Consider the following 23,632-nt stretch of genomic DNA (forward strand, 5'->3'; position numbering starts at 1 on the left):
GAGACAGAAAATACACAATCCTGGTTGAGATAGCATAAAAACTTATTAGCTAATCACTGTTAACATAGCTTACAAAATGGTTAGCCAATCACTGGTGAGATAACATACAAAATAGTTAGTCAATCACTGCTAACATAGCTTACAAAATACATAGCCAATACCTGTTGAGCTTCCATACAATATATGTGAAATTAAAATGATTAATTACTTTTTTCCAACTTAGATTATCAATATCAATAAATGGTTGAAAATGTTACACAGAAAGAAGAGACAAGGAGATGAACCTCTGTATGCTGATTTTGTCCTTAGGGTGAAAGTAAGCTAAGTATTGTTAGTATACAGTAAAGATTATCATATTAACAGCATCATATTATTTCATTTGCAACAGTTTAACCCAACAACATAGGTACCAAGTTGAGAAACTGGTATTTAATTCATTAATGATTTTCATAGTATAATATGTAAATAGCAAATACTAAACTGTTTTGATGTTTTAATAATATGTGTTTAACTGAACTTTACCATACTGTAAATTGTTTTAATTGCGTTGATGATATATCGAAATCTCGCTCAAATTTGTGCAGAAAATCGCCTGGAAAATAGGTACGCAGAATCGTATGCTACTGCATAATAGATTTTTTATGTACTAAAAGATAGATCAAGGCCTAATTTTTAAGCAAAATTTGCAGGGAAATCCTGCCTTATTTTCTGAAATACATGGACAGTTTTTCTAGGTAAACTTTTTTGCTTGGACGATATATTCTCCACAGGCCTTACTTTAAAGTCTTTTTACCAAAGACAGTATATCATGAAGATTTGGTAATAGACATCTTAAATATTATCAATAAAACTATTTAACTATTTTAAATAACACAGATTACAAAGTATTTTCTTTGTTAACAGTCAGTGGCTATAAGGATTCATGATGATCTGTTTGAAGTAAAGATCGGCGATAACTTTGATCTGATGAAGGACGAGTACATGGAGGCTGCCCGTCGCTTGGATGTTCTTGGTTGCAAAGTAGCTGAATTGAGACAAAACCATGGAGAGCTTCTGTCATGTATGTGTGTCGTGTATTTACTTAATGAACTTTGATTCTGCATAGCCACAACTATTTGCATATATCTACACCCATAATGTATATTTTCATACATAATACATTTATATTGTTCTCTTTCAAGTCATGTGATATAAACAAAAGACCATAAGTGATACTTGAATATAGCATTATATTAAAAATAGAAAATAGTAATAACCAAAATAATATTTGTAATATATATTTGTAATGTAGTAATATAGCAATAATATGACTTTGTTATTAATTGTAATAAGTTAAGTATAGTGATGATTTAGAAAATAAAGAGTGTGAACTTCAAAATTTCTGTAAAGCAGTAATAAAAAAAAAAAAACAGTGAATATAATAATAATAATCATAAGAATAATAGCAGTAATAATATAGCATTATTCTTAATAATAAAGTAATAATATATTAACAATAATAACTTAAAATTTTTAATTTTAATCCCATCAAAATGTATTGCTTTTGCCGATGTGTTTCATACACAATTTTTTTAAATTGTCCTCATTGAAATGCACAGTTTTTGTAATAATAAATATTTGAAAATTTATTTATATTTTTTTATTTTATTTTTTAAAATATTTAATAGCAAACAAAATATCAGAACTGTACACCTCTCTGGCAAAGAAGAATGTTGACATCTACATAAAGCGTTCTCAGAAACTGTACGCGAACACACCAATGCGACAAGCATTGATGACGCTAACCGTGGATGACATGGAAGTAATTATATTAGCAGATCCGTCGATGAATGGTAAAAAAAGTATAATTAATATCATGAAGGAAATAGATCATTCTAGGTAGGTAACAATAAACTTAAAAGTCAGTTTATTGGGTGGCTTGAATTTACCTTGATAAACCAATAAATGTTTTTAAAAAGAGGTTACCCCTCGAATATAATAAAAAATAATGGAAACATTAATTTCGCTTTTAAATTCCCTGAATGTATGCACAATCTTGAAGGTGCTCTTGTGAAATTTACCTAAAAAAATAATGAAATAACCCATTCCAGATTACCAGCATCGCCTTAGGTTTGTGTAACCTGGGGGGAAAAATATTTGATGTTGACACCCCTACTGCTTACCCAATAGTAACAATATAATACCCCATTCAATTACCCAATGCTCTGTGTTTCAGTGTGCCCCCAACTGATGACATGAATTTTACAACTCTATGGTGCCGTGTGGTTAGAGGGAACGTGCAACACCTTGATATCGGTTTACGAGACTATCCCCTGCGAGTAGTTGAACTGAGTGACTGGATGTGGTGGGGGAGGCTGCTAGGTGCTGAACAAGAAGGGGTACCAAGAGGTACAGAAAATTATTACTGTATTATTAATGATAATAAAGATGATTATTTAATAATAATTAAAATAAAAATAAGAAAGCTATTTAGACTTAAATTTCTTATTTATAGAAATGTTTTTTATTTATCCATTTATAAATAAAAGAAAGCACTACTGTATACAAATAGAAAATAATTAGAAAGTTAATACAACATATTGTAAATACAATTGTCACACAGGTTAATCTTCTCCAGGCCTATCCATTTTATTGGGTTTCTTTTGTTGTCGTAAGTTATTTACATAGAAATACAGTATTATGCATTATTATATATAATTTATTCATTTATTTCAGCAAAAAGGGAAACAGTGGTGGAAGTTGGCACCCCCTGGAGTAATGCCACGGTCATTCGCAGTATGCCAGCACTCAAGTTCTATCATGACTTAGTTTCAGGTACGTATTCATATTCAAAATCTTTTGTTGTTCTTCCTTCTAGAAACGTATTGCAAATTTTTACTGGCAGTAAATGCAAAATAGAGTTAGGAATTGATTCTGGTTATAACGTTTACATTTTAAATGCATCAAATTTGGAATATTTATTTTGTTATATTTTTCTCTTTGCCTTCAATCAGATATCAATTCATGGGATGTGGCATATGGTCCATGCTTTGAGCAAACCTGGACACAGTTAAACATATGTATGAACAACTTAAACAAGCCCTCTTTAGATCCCAGCTTTCCTCTACCATTTTGGGACAAGATGAGGTTGCTTTTCCATGGTAGGCTTATTTTAACCATTCAGCGGTGGAATTACTTGTGGCTAAGCACTAAAGATTGTTACAACACCACAGAACATTTGGATTGGGAGTTTGCTGATGTGTATCTTGATTGGACTAATGGTGAGTTTCTTTGTCCTCATCCTCCTCTTGCTCCACATCCTCCTCCTCTCAACTTTCTCATCCTCCTTCTCATCATCATCCTCCTCCTCATTCTCCACCTCCTTCTCCTCCTCCAATAAACACTAGGAACGTTATCACGCTCTTATTATTCTTAAACTTTGATGAGAAACTTGCTTAATGAGATGAAAAACACTTAATGAAATATAGATAATTGAATATTTAAAAACTTGTTAAAATAGGGATAAGGAGGTAGATTGTTGGAATTATCAAATTTCATTGACATTTGCCGCAAACTCTGTCGGAGAATAAAAAAAAATCCTTAAACAGCTTTTTTGCATACAGACAGAACATAGCATAGTACAATATTGGGGAAATGTATAGTTGAAGCAACAACTTATTGTGAATTAATGGGCTATAAATATTATCATGATTCTGTTCTGTGTAATCTTTTCAATAATACCAATAACACATACAACAGTAATAATTAGAAAAAGAGTACAAACATTTGTTTTATATAATATAATAGAAATGAAACAATGTGTAACAAGAAATTAAGTTACAGATGAACAAAGTATTATCTTATAATCACAATATATTACACTTATTTGTTAAATCATAATACAAAATTAAGAACTCAATTGTGCCAGAAAAGACATTGAAATGCATCACAAAATATTACAAACTCCTGAGCGGCTGGGGGCTTCGCTCCCCATACCCCTACCGGGGTCCTTCCCGGCCCCCTTGTCTCGGGGGCCTTGTTATACGACGGATGCTTTGTAGTTTCGCATTAACAATTTTCACACCCCCAGCAGATGGGAACCACCCTACGCCCCTGAGAATAAATGGGTTCCTGATGGGGTTGCCTGCTACTGCGCCATGTGGCAGCAACACTTAAGCATGTAGACTCAATGACCAGGGAAAACAAAGTGCTTTGAACCTAGGAATAGGGGCTCTGTATGTGCTACCATTTTGGGACAAGATGAGGTTGCTTTTCCATGGTAGGCTTATTTTAACCATTCAGCGGTGGAATTACTTGTGGCTAAGCACTAAAGATTGTTACAACACCACAGAACATTTGGATTGGGAGTTTGCTGATGTATATCTTGATTGGACTAATGGTGAGTTTGTGGCTAATACATTTCATCATCATCTTCCTCCTCGTCCTCATCTTTCTCGTTCTCCTCCTCATCGTCATCCTCCACTTACTCCACCACCTCCTCTTCTCATCTTTCTTATCCTCCTCCTTCTCATTATCATGCTCTTCATTCTTCACTTCCTTCTCCTCCAATAAACACTAGAAATGTTATCACGCTCTTATTATTCTTAAACTTTGACGAGAAACTTGCTTAATTAGATGAAAAGCGCTTAATGAAATATAGATAATTGAATATATAAAAACTTAATGGTTAATGGGGTAGATCGTTGGAATTATCAAATTTCATTGATGTTTGCCGCAAACTCTGTCGGAGAAAACAAAAAAAGTATTATCTTAATTACAATATACTACACTTATTTGTTAAATCATGATACAAAATTAAGAACTCAATTGTGCCGTGCCAGAAAAGACATTGAAATGCATCACAAAATATTACAAACACCTGAGCGGCTGGGGGCTTCGCGCCCCACACCCCCACCCTTCCCGGCCCCTTGTCTCGGGCGCCTTCGGTCCCTTCGTTATGCGACAGATGCATATATATACCAAATACCAAATAGCAAATCTGATTAAAAGGTTCACCTTCTTGTGTCACCTTCTGTAGTGCCATAAAATGTATAATGTTAAATGAGGTACGAGTATTATTGTGTGAAACACATCAATGTTAAACCACTACATCCAAAGTTTAATTGGGGCCCTTCTTGGGTGAATAGATAGCACACCAAGAGACAGCTCCAACTCTTCTCCATGCATCCATAGTCATTCTTTACCCAATATGCCTTTGAAATTGACAATGCTTTAAATCAAGGTATGAAAACAGAAATTTTCATAAACAACAGTGCCATCAAATGCTAGAAGTTTTAGCATTGTACAATATATAAAACCAACTTATTATTATTTTTGCAGCTCATTTTCTGTTCAAAGGTGAACTTGATGTTTATGTGAGGACAGCTTCCAAGTACGATGATGTCAGACTTCTCCACATTCCTAAATTTCGATGGGAGTAAGTAGCCATGTGAAAAAAAAATAATAGTGAATACATATTAGCCTGGTTCTTACGAGAGCCCTAGTATCCGGATCGGGAGCTAACTTTTAGCGCTAACCGTTAGCACCTGCCTGAGAACGCCCGATCGGTTAGCGCTAACCGTTAGTATCCCGATACCGCTAACGGTTAGCAAGCGCTATCGGTTAGCAAGTTGAGTGCGTTTTTATCATCAACAAATCACACATACGCGTTCACAATTTCCAGTTTCTTATTAGCCAGTGATTCGATCACCATATTCTTGGTATCAGGATCGGGATTTTCTCGTATGGACGCAAGGCAGCTAACGGTTAGCAGGCTCCGGATCCTGCTAACCATTAGCAGCCGTGTGAGAACATAGCCACACGAATACGTCATTATCATAATCGTTATTCATGCATAAAACATTGCTGTACAAGCTCAATATGCTCCTTGATTCATGCGAAAGATGCGTATCTTCTACGTTGTTACAGGTATGCTACTGTCGGGGAAGGGTTGTCTAAAAATTCTATGACGTAACTGTGTTCCTTATCGTTTTCGTAAGCTTGCGAAAAACTGTAATGTGCAGTTCTTCTTCCTTCACCAATTTTGCTCATTTTCTCTTTCTCTATTATTGCAAACCCATACATCATTAATACACAGTGATGCATTAATAGAGTAATAAAATCTTTACTTGTATTTTGTATTCATGTGCTGTCGGGAAGCATAAATGCTTATGTGGCCTACGTTCCTTTAAGTCGCGATACTACTTGTGGTATCGTAAATATTTGCTGGTATATTTATTTAATATATTTCCTTATTTTTAATGGAGATGGCAACAAACTTAACTATTAAAGTCTATTCCCCAACCACAGTAGGGGGTTACGCTTTAGTCGCTGACTAGGTGAATGCATTTTTAGTCGCTGCACCAGTTGAGTCTTGGTTGTCTTGGACTTAATTTAATAATTTGCAAAGTTAATATATAAACTAAAAAATGGATTAATTATCATTAATTATAAAATACATAATAATATATTCAAATATACCAGTTTTGTTGTCAAGCAAATATGAAAATAGTAGAGTGATCTGAAAGTGGGCATATCTATTCATACACAGTACTAGCCAACTCCAGTCTAGTTGATTTGTTACACTGAGGTACAGTATTCTGCCGTGCTGGAGAAAGTGTGCGACCGGCGGTCGGAGGTATTGACCTTTAACCCGGAGGCATTTTAGAAAAAAATTAGAAAAAAAATCTGTATAGACAAAGTCTGTTTTAGCTGTTTAAAACATACTGCTTTTGACAAGATTTGAACCAATGGCCCTGGGATTATAGGCATGTGTCTTAACCACCAAGCTACAGCGCCACAATTATTCACTATATGTCACTCATTTTTCTCTGTAGAATTGGTATTGAGTGGATAACCAATGGAGATGCCAATGATCATCACGTGATCATGCCATGTGCTCCCGACAAAGTTCCCGAACATTCTATTAAACAGGTAAAGGAAGTGGAAAAATATATAGGCTAATTTGTAATATTTTTTAAAGCCAGACGCACACTATATTGTACAACGGTTGTGCAACCTGTTGCGTAACTACTGGCAGTTCTGGTGGTTTGGTGAACCGAGGCCCCCAGGTTCAGGTTGGACATGGACCTCTGTCCGTGGAGGTATACCTACATCATTTGTCTGCGATAAGTGTACTGAAAATTGGCTAAATATTTAAAACTGCATATAAAATATTCTGTAAAGTCCTACTGAAAGCAAACACATCACACAACTTTAAAATTGATACATTTTATATCATACTACCTCTCATCTGGAACATAATAAATAAGTTATTAATGCCTCGGGCCAAATTCGGAAAGTAAAGCTGATTAGGTATACCTTTATCATCTGTGTATGGAGCTATACTAATGTGGTCTGTCTGCCATAATGATACCAAGAATTGACCGTAAATTATTAAAACTGCTTTTAAAAACTCTGTAAAGACCTAATGAAAACAAATAGAGCACATGAGACTTAATGTCATTTTTAAACTTGATACAATTCAAGTGATAGTACATCTCATCTAGATCATGATAAATAAGTTATTAATGCCTCAGGCCGAATTCAGAAATTTAAGCTGATTAGGTATACCTTCATCCTGTATCTATGGAGTTATACCTACATGTCATAAATATTGAAAACTGCTTATAAAATATTCCGTGAAGACGTACTGAAAATAAAGACTTCATATCATTTTTAAACTTGATACAATTCAAGAGATAGTACATCACATCTAGATCATGATAAATAAGTTTTTAATGCCTCAGGCCGAATTCAGAAATTTAAGCTGATTAGGTATACCTTCATCCTGTATCTATGGAGTTATACCTACAGTGTACATGTCATAAATATTGAAAACTGCTTATAAAATATTCCGTGAAGACGTACTGTAAATAAAGACTTCATATCATTTTTAAACTTGATACAATTCAAGAGATAGTACATCACATCTAGATCATGATAAATAAGTTTTTAATGCCTCAGGCCGAATTCAGAAATTTAAGCTGATTAGGTATACCTTTATCCTGTATCTATGGAGTTATACCTACATGTCATAAATATTGAAAACTGCTTATAAAATATTCTGTGAAGACTTAATATCATTTTAAAACTTGATACAATTCAAGAGATACAGTAGTACATCACATCTAGATATAAGTTATTTGAAAAGTTAAGCTGAATTTTTAGTGCTCTATTAGTTATAGCTTTATCGTCTGAGGTATGCGTACATGGACTGTCTGCCATAAATATACCAAGAATTGGCGAAATAATTGAAGTTGCTTACAAAACATTCGGTAAAGACTTACCGAAAGCAAATACAGCACATGAGACATGATGTTATTACTAAATTTGATACAATTCAATAGTACATCTCATAAAGACTGTGATAAATGGCCAGTGGCAGATCTAGAGGGGGTGAATAGGGTGGCTAGCCAACCCCCCCTCCCTCACTTGGTTACCATAAAAAACTTGTCTTGTGTGTGTGCTTCTCATGTATATAGGCCTAGATGTTACATGCTGAGTAGGGAAAACATACACTTTCTATTTTAAGCTTAACTTCTTTTCAGATGTCATCTAAGAGCGTCTAGCCATCTACTAATTACAAAGAAGAACTCAAATGGAAGGGACTCCCCTCCCAAAACCACACCTCCTCCAAACAACCCGCTCGGTGCTTTACACCTCACATCTACCCCCCATTGCTAGATCCACCACTGAAGTGCAATTCAATACCAGCATTCTTTTATTCTAAATGCTAACCATTTGTATTTCAAAGAATAATGCATAGCATACCCTTAGTCTGGGTTCCAGTCCCTAATTTTGGGTTACTCACTTTTTATTGCGCTTATTACGTGCATTTACCTAATTTATTTGGCATCCCATACTCGATTTCTTTCTTGTTTTTTTCGGATTAGGGCCTGGGCAAACCCTGCCTGATCATTCATGGGTACAAATTAACACATATAATTTGATGTGTGATATTGTATGCGTGACTGACTTTGTAAGTCACGTAATTGGCTTACCTCTTGCATATTAATTAATCTTTGTAATTTTCAAATTAAAGAAGAACCGTTGTAGTAACTTACAGATAACCCTGCTAACCACTAAGCTACACAGATTTTAGGCCTAGAGTACTGCAGAACATTGTTAAAAAGGTACTGTATTATTAAGTAAGAACTTAAAAGTAGGCCCACCAGGCTTCTTTCTACTACTACTACTAGTAGTATTAGACTCTAGAGGCCTGTAGGTCATTCTCCCGGAAAGGTGTGCTGTACGTTGTAATATGGGCCATCTAGCCTAAGCTTAATTCATTTTTGCCATTGCCTACTCGTCCTAGGGTCTATTCTATATATTTTAGGTCCGTTTCATTAGGGGGACTATTTTTTAGCCATGCTTAACTAGCCAACACTAGACCTGACTCAGTTTCTCTTCATGTTCGTGGCTTTCAAAATGTGGGCATAGTGATTGGTCGAAATCGTTTATTTCAGTCCGCCCATTTATCCAAATATGGAATATAAGATTATGGCATTCTTTTCGCATCCGGGTACCTGAATGCAGTGTTTTACAAGTCCCTTATTCTGTCTCAAAATTAACTTGCTCGTTGGTGACGCAGTCCAGAATGAGAAAAAAATAATAAAGGGACTTCAGGTATATAAAGTATATTTTAAAATATATATTTAATATAGTAAAGTCAAACATGTGCAACCGACCTGTTTGGTATAACTTATATAGCTCAGGACTTGTGGCAAGTCTACGCCTACCCTGTGTATTTCATGTTTTATTTAATTGCAATTTGTTATTTCACAATATCTGGCAACTTGTGCAAATAATGTAGTCATTGGTTTTCATATTGTACTGTATATTTAATCATGTTTCTTTTTAATTGAAGTATTATTTCACAAACATTCCTTTAATATTTATGGAATATTACCTTATGAATCAAATGGTATATGCACTGTATTTATGGAGGAAAAAGCATCGTAATTAAACTAGTTATGGCATTGTTAAGAAATCTTGAAGAACATGATTTCAAATACTATTTTGCATGATTTGGTCTTTATTTTGAGTCATGGTATTTATTTTTGTGTCTAGATACCACATTTTCAAGCTGTACTTTTCTGAGCCCACTCTATAGCATGACTGTACTCTCGAAAAAAGCCCCGCAAAAGCTAGTTATGCCGCTGCCGGCCGACGATTCCATCTCTGATCCCTGTCAACACTTGCTTGTGAGCGCATAATGACTTGACGCTGTCTGCTGATTGCAGGCCGAGCCATTGACAATCATAGAAAAAATGCTGGGGTGTAAATCCAGAACATTAAATATTACCACCAATTTTTAACCTAGAATTTGATAACCTTTTGTGTGTCATTTAGGGTTATTGATTATATTAATTCACAAATTGTTATTAATATTTATGGAATATTATTTTAGGTATCACATGGTGGGAAGATAATACTGTATGTGTAGGTGAGGTGACAGGAAATTTCTGATGTGAATACATATTAAAATTGTAATTGTGAAAAACTCTTTAAGCTTGTTGTCAGCAGGGAAATGTTACACTAAATATTATCAGTGGCATATATAACTGTTGTGCAGAGAGCATGAATTACCTCCTCCCAAAAAAATCAAGCTTTGCCCCCCTCCCCATTTGATCTTCCACTGGAAATGTTTTAAGCAAAAATAATTACGCTCAAGTGGTTAAAAATTACTTCAAATCACCTTATTTTGTGTGCTAACACTTAAAGCCCCAACTTTACCTTCGCCGTTCCTCCCCATTTCAAGACTACTAGATATACCAACGTGTTCTATACTATGTGAGCAGGTCACTATTAATCATGCATTTCCATTATTAGTAATCATAATATATTGTCATATACTAGTCATTTGGGATTTCTGAAGCTTTATTATCTGATTGCAGTTGACATCTTGGGTTCAATATGCATTGATATACTCATTGAATGGAAGTTTATTTTCACTGGGTGATGATGCTATGCCAGTAGGGCAGGGCGTGATGTTTTTTGGTTGCTGGATTAAAGCCCAGGGAAATCAAATCTCAAATTTGAAGAATCTTATTTGCAGAGACATGTTCAGGTGAATTTTAGGTGTCTTGTTTTATCTTCTAGTCAATGTGTGCTTGTATCTAAGGCACTGAATCTCAAGGGAAAAGTCCTCTCTTTCATTTCATTCCACCTGTTCACCCTCCTGTATTATAACCGGCCTTAATTTAAGGTTAATTTTTGTTTTTTTCTGCACATCTTATTTTATTATTTCTAAACCTGTAAGGTACTCCGGAGAAGTTTATTTTCCTGGAAACCACCCTTCCAATTTGTTTCTCCCATCTCTCTCAGTGGTAGCCAATGGGTTCAGCTGTGATTCCATGTCTTTCAAATTGTTGACAAGTTTCGAGAAGTACAGTAAATTTTATTTTTCTTGATATTTTTTTTGCTGTTTTACTTGTTGGCAAGCTATTTTTTCTTAATTTCATCCACTGATCTCTACTATAACAGCTGGATTGCTCATTGGCCAATCATACAAGTTGGCATTTAAAAAAATTATTGTTAAAACTAACGACTCTTGCAGTACTTTATAATAATAAATTTAAATTTAACGCAAGGTTTTTTTCAAATCATCTAACCACTCAACGCGACTGTTGATGCAGTTTACAAAAGCGCGAGCAAAGTCGCATTGTTATAGTGATGTCAATCACTAACGACGCAGCTGCGCTTTTTTAAACTGTATGAACAGTCGCATTGAGTGGTTAGATGATTTGAAAATAAAGCCTTACATTAAATACATAACTGTAATCATTATTAAATGTATTGCTAGAATCGTTATTTTTAACAATAATTTAAGCAAATACCAAAAGACCCCTAACATTGCGTTGGTGGCTTCACTATAACCAGCCAATGAGCAATCCAGCTATTATAGTAGAGATCAGTGGTTTCATCCCATATGCCAAGGCAAAGGGCGCCACCATACTGAAAATAATTCCCATCAACTGTAATGGAACACGAACAAACATACAGTATTTATTTTTAGGTCATTACTTCCAGGTTCCCTGAACCTCCAGGGCTGGAGTTCACATTCTGGTGACCACTGCCAGTGAGTACACTTGCAATACAATAGTGGTATGTTTAGACAGGTGAGGACATGAACACACGTCCATGGCGCCTGAGTGAACACTGTCGGACGTGAACTTGCGTCCCTGGCAGCAAACATGTTAAACTATACCCCATTAAGCCTTCTGTTTTCTATGTTTAGTAAGATCCATAAACAGATTTGAAGTTGAGCGATCTAAGAACAGACCTACTTCTTTTTACAGAAGCCGAATTAAGGACACGTTGCTAGGAAATTATTAATAATGGAGCGAATTAGTCTGAAGGTGATTTTCATACGCAGGCAGATTAATCTCTAATAGTACTGTGCAAACACATACGGAAGCTATGTCTGTATATAATTGTTTTATTTGCCATTGATTGGTTATTTATAAGTGACCCTTGGGGTGAGTTGAGTGTGCATAGTGACACGTTCATCTTCAGTTCTAAACTCACCATTCTCATGAATAAGGGCTTTCGCAATGTCCATTGTATATACAGTACTAATAATAATAGTCATATTACAATGATGATGGGTCCTAATGGACCTTTTCGCTAAAACCTTGCCCTGAAGGTAAACAGTACATGATTACTTACTGTATAACTGTGGTTCCCAACCTTTTTACATATCCCAGATCCTTAGGGCATGTTAAAATTCTTCACAGACCCCAAGTGTAAGTTTCCCTTTGTTGATATTCCATCAATAGGACCGGATTTGAATATAGATGAAGTTAGCCACAAAAATACACTAAACCTATTTTATTATTGATAAGGCTTCTAATGATTACCTGTAAGTAAGGTCACACTTTTGTTAGACAAGAAAAATAATTATACATCCTGCAGTATAAAAAATAATCCAATCATGAAAAATTGGTCTAAAAGTCTAGCTGACGTTTTTTGTGGACCTCCTGAAGACTTTTTTGACTTGGTTATTTTTCATTATTTTAGCGGTCCGCTGACCCCAGTTTGGAATTCAGTGTTAACTTCTAAGGTTCAGAGTAAATATGAAATAAAATAAATTACTTGTAATAAAATAAAAGAATGAAGTTTAGTACGGATATTATACAATCGCCAAAGTTTATTTCTAGGTAATAGCAGGTTTAGAAAGTTGATAAGCTAAACATGCGAATCAACTGCCCCTTTAAGTTGGCCGTGACATATTGTCGGTTATCGTTGGTTAGTGGACTGTAATCAATCTGAAAGTGGTCACTAAATCTTGATGTAAAATGACAGGTGTTTTGGTAATCCACCTGCGAAATATGATTGCATATTATATATCTTTTGGCCTACCTTTGCCATTGCACGGTGACACCTTTAGCTTAAGCCTCAGGTGCAAATGGCCCATAAGCTGAGCAAACATATATACGTGCAGTATCCACGTATTAGCGCATGTCCATTTTCAGTTGTTATTGAATTCAAGGTCATTCGATAGTTAATTATTAATTGTTTGCTATTATCAGTCAATGCTGGTCCTGTAAGGCTAATGATTTATTGTTTTAATGAATACATGTATTATGTTACTAATACAGTATTACAAAAAAAAAAATAGAAACCTAGTGAAGTAGAAAAAAATACAGCTCCTATAAGTATTGGTTTTAATTAAAAGATTTCATCAACATATTATTCCTAATCTCATCTTTGATGTGAAGTAAATAATTATATGGTTAATAAATAAATAATTACATTTATTTTGGTTTTATTTCTTCTTTTCCTTGATTTTTTTTCAGAGTTTACACCACTTCCAAAGTGCATCATTGGTAAACTAGCAGAAATTGTTTCTAATATTGTCCACTGCAAAGTTCAGTGTGTCACTGAATGTCATAATCATTCATTCATGTCTTTTTCATCATGATTGGGTGATAGTTGCTGTATCACATACTAGTAGCCAATGAACATGTCTGTTCTAAAACAGATGCTTTGTATATGTGTGACCTCTGTGACATTGCACCCCAAAAGTCTAATTCTAAATGAGACTACTTGCAACTGATGCTTCTCTTTGTCATGCAGGCAGTCTATGCTAAAGACTTGTTTTTGTAAAATTGGTAAATGATATGGCCCACATCTTTCAGAGGCTGTGTCTCAGCAGCACTTATAATTTCTCCGATAATTTTGCTGACAAATTATTTTAAAATTTGCTAATTTCTCCGATAGTTTCTCTTATAAATTATCTTAAAATTTCCTTCAAATATTTTATCCCATCATGCAAAATTATGTAAGAAAATTCAGTGTGTTCAACATTAAAACATTCGTTTTGTTGACCTAGCAGGTAACCAACAATTTTTGTGCAAGATGGATAGGCCAAGAAATTGTTTGGTACTACTTATATTCTGGGAAATGTACTTTATATCACAATGGTACTACAGCGTAGCTATGGAGAGATTGAGAAGAAGATGAAAAAGAACGCTAGCATTGTCTAAGTGTACTTTACGGTACAATTAATAAACGATACTGACAGATCTAGCCCCAGGCAGAGTAGCTGGGCGGCACCGTCGATTTCAAGCTCAGCCGTTTGAGGCTATTTTTGAAATATTTAATAAGCCCGAAAAAATTCACTCACTATTTATTAAGTGTTTGATACTGGCCCTAACTAACTACTAGTTGCCTTAAAAAACATTCCCACAAAGAATTGTTCCTACGGTACAAAAAGAAATTTTTGCATGTACTGTATTGTGATTTGACCTTGGTCAAAGGATATATTTTCGCAATTGAAGTTTTTTTTCGATAAATTATCTGATTCTCATCCGATAATTTATCAGAAACTTGTTTCCGCATTTCCCCTCCCCCTCCCCATTCTTCTCCTTTTCTTTTCTTTACATGCTGTGGTTCCTGGATCTGCCCCTGTATTCTTTCTTTGTCGGTAACTCTGTATAGCCACAAACATAAAGTATAACAGAGTTTTATTGTTATGGTCTGCATTTCGTAATGGACACTAAAGCACTTCTGTGCAATCTAACGCACAATCTTTGATTAATTAAATCTTGTGGGCGGATTGTATGACCAATTTCCCTTGTGTACGGCATACAATATTAAGAAGTAATTATAATTTAAGACTTGTAAAAACCATGATGCATAAACCACCCTTACATTTTCCACAAGTGTACATCATGATGAATATAAAGCTTCACTAATCCATGCATGTTACAACTGTAACATATCCTGAATTGTGGAGCTGTGATTGGTCATGGTGAGCATCTACACTGTTACCTGTATACATGGTAACCAGTCCACAATCATCCATCCATTAATAAATGTTTTAAAGGATTGAGAGCTCACTTCCCAGTGGCTATCACATCAGTTCAACATTCATTCATCTATTGATATGTTAGAATGTAAACATCCAGAGAGTTCTCTCTTTGATTAGCTGGAATGTAGCTCATCCATGATCTACATCCATACAACATATCAGGACCATCATACTCTATGCATTTTTTTAGTAATATTGCAGCTTGTGAGGGTGTCCCATTGAAAAGTCACTCATTCATCCATTAAAACATGTAAACATTCTCAGTTTCTATAATTGGTTAAAATTAAGCACAATCATTATTTACATCCATACACAATCATACCATGCTGTATGCAATTCTAATATACCAGATTGTAGAGAGTCTCATTTTGAAGGTCACACATTCATCCATTGAAAGTCTACTAATTCTGAGCTCGCCATCTGTGATTGGTTGAAATTATGCACATAACCATGTTTACATTTATACACCTTCATATAGCAGCTGTGAGAAGCGAACAAGTTTCTTTATCTTTTTTTCTTTTGCACAGATGTGATATCATAGCAAATGAGGTTTATCTGAGGCATGATTATTGCTAGTTGAAACTTATGTGAAAGTATATAATATGAGACTAATAAAGATATTATGTTTCACTTATATGATTAACTTGTTTTTTGGTCATTTATATTTTGTCGTAATTTGAAGCATCTTATTGACTTTTTGAATTATTAAATTTGCAGGTACACGATTCATATGCTCTCTTCAGGTCACATAATCTGAACTTAAAGATGAGTTTAGATGTCAAAGTTAACAAAAAGGTCAGTCTCAAAAGAACGAAATATTAAGCAATTAAGTATAGTTGTGTATCATACACCAGTAGAAATTAATATACTTAAAGGTTAGATTAATGCATTTATCAAATTTTCAGAATTAATTATTCTGAATTACAGTAAGTATAATGATTTTGTCTAATGTATCGATAAACAATATACTTATTACTTTATAACTCAATCTTTTAATGTTAGTTTTGTAAACATATTTGTATATGTGTAAACTGTTGTAGCAGTCATTGGTTGCTATAGTGATATGATACATACATTTGTGTGCGTATGTACATTTAGCTGTGCGTATGCGAAGTGTCGCTGCAGTTCACGGTAACACAACAGTTGAAATAGAATGTTGTGTGGTACGAACCATAAGTAACTGATTGTGTTGAAGAAGTTGTCATGAGATAGTATAATACATACTCCAAGTATCGAAATACACACCATCATGTGGGGATTCAATATTTCTACATCGATTATGTCATCATCAATATAAGATATATAAATAAATTTCTTTGACCTTTTTGTGAGAATACAGTAATCACTTTGGTCCATTGATTCTAGGAATTCCTTAATATTTGATAAGAAATATTGAATTTGAATTGACTCTCTTCAGATTCTAATTTACCTTGCTCTCTGAATGTAATGTTTGGGTGAGTGAGGTCTGGCCTCTCTCTCTCTGCAGGCCTGTGTTGTAGTGCTAGGTGTAAAATAGACAAGCCTAGAATATTCATCCTGTCCGATGCTGTGATGTGGTACAAGTTGTTTTGACCTTTTGCACACAAACTGACAAAGGTCAAGCAAACTGTTCACTAATGAAAAATAGTGCATAGTTTGGGATTGGAAAATAACATTGGGAGTTACAGTGGTGCTTTCACGATTGACTTCAAAATGTAATATGGCTCCTTGGTAGTCTTTTTGAGTTTGTATGTTATTGTGTTCTCAATTTTGTTAAGATTAACTAATTATTTTAATCCTGAGAATAATGAATCACAATTATAGAAAATATTTTTGTTCAAAGATATTGTTTAATGGCCTTTTATAAGTTCTTGTTATTTTCACTGTTAGGGTTACATTAGGTTTTTTTGAAAGATTTCATTTCTTTTTTTTTTGTGTCATAAAAACAGGGAAAATATTACAATTTCATTAAAAAATACAGGGAGACAGGAAGTCCAGAAAAAGAATTAAATCAGCTATCAACTAGATTACCTAACAAAAGGACGATGACACAATATAACACAAATTATATTATCTATCTTAATCAGTCTTTAAAATACAACTGTTGTTATGGGGACATGATTCATGTGATAATATACTGTCATATTTACTGTAATTACAACCATAATGTTGAATTTTTTTATATCAGTAGTAATTTCTTAGCTAAAAGCTACAATTGAAATCGATAACTATTAATGTATCTTGAGATGTTTTTTAACTATCAACTTTTGATTGCCCAACAAAAATACAAAGACACAGTTAATACAAATTATATGATATCATATCAGCCTTCAAAATGTGTCTGTTGTTAAATTATGTGGAGACATTCATGTGATATATTGTCATTTCCTTTAATTTCAACCATTATGTTGAGTTTTTTTTGTTCTGTAGCAATTTCATAGCTAAAAATTAAAAGCATCAATCGGAACCAATAATTATTAATGAAACTTGAGATTTGTTTTGTATTATATGATGGTTTCAAACTTGATTGTATGATCTTCCTCTAATTGTGTATCCACTAAAGTACAAAAGACCTTTCAAGTGACGATCGAAGGGGAAACTTTAAAAACTTGATGTTTTTTATTAATATTATTCAACCTGTGTTTCACAAGGGTATCCCTGACAGAAATGTAGACACAAAGGCCCTCAAATATAAAAGACTCACTTTATCAATATTACTTGTTTTTTATTTCCATACAAAGTTCAAGGAGCTTTGCTGTACATTATACTTCAATGTACACAGCAATTTTCAATGCTAATTATCCTATTAAAACCTGTTAAGCCTTGTCCAGATTATCAAATTTTATTTAACATTAAAAACATGTGCCATGCCTAAATATACTCATGATGACCGTATATACAGTATAGGCATATCATGACTATATATGGGCATACAATTGTTTTTTTTGTCTATGAAAATTTGATACACCCCTTTGTTTACTTTTCCTCCTTACCTTTCCTTTTAAATCCTTCCTCTTAAGCTTTGTCTACACTATCAAATTTCACCAAAAAAGTTTGACATAAAATTTGATGGAACATAAAGTTGAACACTTTCAACTTTTTTGATACAATTTGATGATATGTGATATGACGTCTCATCGTACCCATATATGGACACATCACATTTTTCGTCACAAAAAATTTGATAGTGTAGACAAAGCTTTACTCGAGTTTCTTCAGTATCTATAAAATTGTTGATTAAGTTAAGCGTTCTTTGACCCAGAGGCTGATGTCAAGGGGACAACCCCCTGCAAAAACATCTTCTTCCTCTCAAACTCGTTTGTTTGCCCATGCTATAAACTCCATGATTATAATTTATATTTTATATCTGTGTAGGAAGGGGAAGACTTGGATGTTCCTTCAATACTTTTCTACAGCAGTACAATGCGATGGCTCCAGAATTTTCAGGTAATTTTTTTTTTACCAATTAAAAAAAAAAAGATTGTAAGTTTGCTTTTTTGAAATGACACTGTGACAGTATATTTAATATACTGTCACAGTGTTACTCTATATTTAATGATTTTGGTATAAACGTAATTGGTAGGAAAATTCTCAACCTTAGATTATTCTTTACATATTAATTAAGAGTAATGATATTGTTCATGTAAATAATCCGAAATTTGGTCCTGGTTGTCTAAACAACTATGCCATCTAATGCATGTTGATGATTCAAGTTTATGATGTACTTACTGTACACACCCAGTAACGATACACTCATACTTCTTGTTCTGATCCATTAGCCAGTATTATCACAACTCCACAATCTGTAGTGTTATTCTGGTAGCTGTATGTACTTACATGCAATTTGCAGCGTGTTTGTGTCCACAAATTTTGACTGACAGGAAGGTAGCGGCAAACATATTGATTATCGATCTCTCACATTTAATTACGGCCTGGGTTTGATATTACTGTACATCTTTATTCGATACCAGATCGGCTTAGGCCATTATGCATTTAAATATCGCTCAAATCTATTCCATTAGAAAATTAGATAAAGTATTCCTAGCACGCATTCAGCTTTAAAAAATCGTTAGAAGTTAGCAACGTGATATGAGGGAGTTGTAGGTTGTGTCACAAACATAATCACTCTGAATTCATGTCTTTAACTTTTAAATGGGTCTCGTGGGCCTTTTTCACATGTAATAAAACTTGGCAGTAAAATCGTAAATCTTATAGGTTTGATTTTTATCATGTGAACCATATTATTAAAGATGTATTGTCCCAAGCTAAATACAATTTCCAAATAAAAAATCGTTTTTGAAATTAACTTTGAAGTAACATAAAAATTATCAACTTGTGAACATAGAAATTAGCGTATTTAAAAAATGTTTACCCATAATTTTACAGCGAAAACTGATAGAAACACTTCAAGTCACAAGTGTTTTATTGTATTATCCAGTATTAAAATTAGGGTACACATTTTAAAAATTTAATAATTTTTTATGCTCAAGTTAATAATTTGTATGTTTGTATGCAAAATGAGAAAATTAATTTCAAAATTATCTTATGATTTATTGTCATTTTCAGGGGATAATACATCTTTAACCACATTTTTTTTTTTTTTTACAGTTTGTAGCATGATTTTATAATTTAATGTTTTGGATTTTTTTTTTTATATTTTGTTTATAGTTTTGCCATTAATTATTTTTGTAATAATTCTAGAAGACCTAGACCTATAAGAAAATTGTATTAAGTAATTAAAATCTATACTGTGTTAAATTTTTTTAAATACAGAAAAATTAAATTAAAGGGATAATTTAAGACACTGAGGCAAATATAATTCCATTAAAGTTAAAGGGGAGGATGATCGTGCCCACGAAATGGATTAGTATGCAAACTATGCATCCAAACACCAATAGTTGATCGCAAAGTTAGGCTACAACTATGTTATTGTCTGGGGATCATGCCCATGCAAGAAAAATGCCAAGGCCCATGTTCAATGCTCTCATAGGCATGTCTACTTTACAGGGTAAGCAAACATCACATCCTAGGACAGGCTTAGACTGTGGAAGTAGAACATAGGCCCATGCATGACTTGTACGTGCACTGACCCTGAAGGGACTACTGATGTATGAGGCTTGTCAGAAGGAGCCTACCACAGGTTGTCACAATCTTGTAATTACAAGCTCTGCTGCTGAAACAGGTCTAAAAGTGCCTTTACCCTGATTAAAAGAGGGTCATACAAACAAGCCAAGGTAGCTGATGATTTCAAGCATACCGGAAGAAAAGATAATTTAAATATTGGAAGCTTGTGTTGATACTCATTCTTGGGTAAATAAATAATAGGTTATGTTTATATGAAATTATAGTAGTTGATGGACAATAGATTATTTATAATGGCATATATAAGGAACAATCAAAATTGATTTAACATATAGTAGTAGGCTAAAAAGTAAACCAATGTAGCTGATGATTTCAAGCATGCCGGAAGAAAAGATAATTTGAATATCGGAAGCTTGTGTTGATACTCATTCTTTGGGTAGATAAATAATAGATTAAGTTTATATGAAATTATAGCACAGTAGATGAATAATAGATTATTTATAATGGCATGTAATAAGGAACAATCAAAATTGATTTAACAGATAGTAGTAGTAGGCTAAAAAGTAAAATGGAACTTTGTGTCTTAATGTAAATAATTGTACAGTAAATATCTAAATTATACAAATTTATAAAAGTTTATGTAAAGTTTAAAAATAAGTGTTACACTGAAAGAGTCTTAAAAGAACATATCTAATATGATATATAATAATATGATATTAAATAATAATAATGATAATAATAATAATAATAATAATAATAATAATAATAATAATAATAGTAATAGTAATAATGATAATGATAATGCTAATAATAATAATAATAATAATAATAATAATAATAATAATAATTAAAAATAAAAAAAAAATAAATAAAAATAAATAAATTTAAAAAAAAATAATAATAATAATAATCATCATAATCATCATAATCATCAGCTTGCCATCCCAAAACCAGCATCAGTCACCAAAAAATGAAAATTGACTATTTAGCATATTCTTGTTCCTAACTTTGTAATTATATGACATTTACTGGAATAGACTTACTATTGCCAAAGTTATGAGCTTCTCTGTACAGAGGTATACAATACTACCACACTCTTATGGCAACTACTCAATTTAACATAGTTTTGGGATGGCATGCCTTATATGGACTGAAAGTTACCATTGTCTACAGATACAGTAGATGCATATGAAATGTACAGTATATTGAAAATTAATTAGTTTTTATGCAATAAGTATTTATGAAAATTTAAAATATTCTTGAACCCCTCACTTTCTTATCTTGTCCCTCCCCATCAGTGTGCCCCTTCCCATCAGCATATCTTTTCTCATCAGCATCCCCTAGCTACAGTAGCTCTTAAAAGGAGACAAACAACTAATTTCTAGTTTTTTTATGATGGCTGAAACTAGTAATTTTATGTGTTTGCATGTCTTGTATTGATTAATTATTGACACTAATACACACGCATACACACCGATTGAACCCCGATTGAACTCAAGCACTCCGATTCTTAAGCCCACGTTTCATCGCTTCCTGGAAAAACAGTTGTGATGTCACCTTTGATATAATTTCCCACATTTCAAAAACCCTTGAGGGTTTAGAGTTGAAATGTGGAGCAGCCTTTGTTTCTAAATCCTTTGTATTTTATCATTCTTTGTAGTAGAGATTTCCTGTAAATTATTAAATTATTGAGTGGTTAGAGGAGGTTAACATTTTAATTAGGTTGAATGTTGGGTGGTATCGTTAAGTTTTTACAACCACTAAAATTAATAGCAAGTTCTTAGACCAATAATTATATTTCACATGGAAGAGGTTTGCATATCTGTCTCTCAGCTGAGTGGTCAAGCTTGAATGACATGCTGGTCAATACATTGTCCATTCTTAGAAGCCAATTTCTGTTTTCCTTTCTCCACCCAGTCGTAATTTGTACCTAGAATATGTGTGAAATGTACAAATAATAGCCCATGAAAGTCTGAATACATATTTCTAATGAGTATACAATGGTGGGAGGAATTCCCTACTGTCTTCCAAAGACTGTACTCTGTTCTTTAACAGGCACATGGGCCATATTACACACAGGACCAATAGCTTAACTGTCTCATCTGAAAGATAATGCGCTATTGAAATTTGCATTTTAGCCTCCCAGCTAAAAACATGAGGAGAACATCGAAAGGTTATGTAAAGATCTGTACGTTTCACTGCATACGCAAACTGAAACCAAAGTTTACCTAGTAATATTTCAATCAATTTACCGGCTTCTTCTGCTAATTTGTGTAATGAGTTGATTGACACATGCTTTTTATTGGTCAGATTTTCTCCTGAAGTCAGAACTCATTTGGTGATTGTCATAAGTCAGGTCCTTAGCTGCAAGGCATATGTCTATGATTAAATTTTGTAATTCTTGTTAATACTTCTTAAGCTCTACAAATTGACTACAGTATCACTGTCTTATATGACCAATTCTTCATATCAGAATTCATGATAGGATTTTCACTATGAGTCAAATATATTGCAGAATGTAATGTACCTGTAGTAGGGCTTGAAAAAGTGCGTTACCATGCCACTGGCGGTCAGATGTGGCATTGCGCATTTTCCTGAAGCATTTTTTTTTTTTTAACTTGGTGGCGGGAGGCAGGCAGGGAAATCATTTTTTTTTTGCATTTGCTTTAGACAAACACTGGTGGGCTGATAGTGTACAGATAACATTTAGTGCTGGAGGAATTTTATCAAGATACTTCTCACGGTTGGAGGCACAAATTTTTCCCCATACTAATTGCAAAAAAGTTCAGAAAAGACAATGCTGTGTGTTGCCTATAATGTAGCATGAAGAATTCAATTACAGAATTCAATTATTAGCACACCTAGGCCAAGCTGGCATCATTATTTCCAGATCAACCATAGATTACATTTTCTGGTCCCTGGGTAAAAGGCCCACATGCTCTACACAATTTCATGTTCAAAAGCAGTGTGGTAATAACTTTAAATCAATATCTATTAGGTATTCCCACTGATAGTGGGGACTAGATTTTTCAAGGTGTTTTGCTTTGCTCTAGTATTACATTCTATGCGCACGTGCGTCCCTACACGCTGAACATCACAAAAACCATAGCAACCAGACCATAAACCGTCAGCGTACGTGACGAATTACCCATGCGCGTGTTAGTTGCCATGATAATCGCGCGTCGTGCGGTGATTACAAAGGCCTAATGATATTTTGCACTAACATTAGACTGAAATTATATTCTTCATTTCAACATTAATTTTACCAAAATT

General features: G+C 33.8%; 1 protein-coding gene across 1 annotated transcript in view; it reads left to right on the forward strand.

The window, feature by feature from the left end:
* Positions 1-1,667: 1,667 nt before the first annotated feature.
* The window catches only part of LOC117105237 (protein KIAA0100-like), a gene marked incomplete at its 5' end in the record, with an annotated part of 58,185 nt that continues 36,220 nt past the window's right edge, over positions 1,668-23,632 (forward strand). Inside the window, 10 exon segments of the mRNA XM_033246318.1 lie at positions 1,668-1,878; positions 2,216-2,388; positions 2,716-2,814; positions 2,994-3,140; positions 4,259-4,378; positions 5,320-5,416; positions 6,816-6,912; positions 13,782-13,811; positions 16,016-16,093; positions 18,653-18,724. Of these exon segments, the coding sequence (XP_033102209.1) occupies positions 1,668-1,878; positions 2,216-2,388; positions 2,716-2,814; positions 2,994-3,140; positions 4,259-4,378; positions 5,320-5,416; positions 6,816-6,912; positions 13,782-13,811; positions 16,016-16,093; positions 18,653-18,724 (1,124 nt within the window).

Source organism: Anneissia japonica, unplaced genomic scaffold (genome assembly GCF_011630105.1).
Source record: "Anneissia japonica isolate Jap-2015-1 unplaced genomic scaffold, ASM1163010v1 scaffold287726_len2788222_cov184, whole genome shotgun sequence".
NCBI lineage: Eukaryota > Metazoa > Echinodermata > Crinoidea > Comatulida > Comatulidae > Anneissia > Anneissia japonica.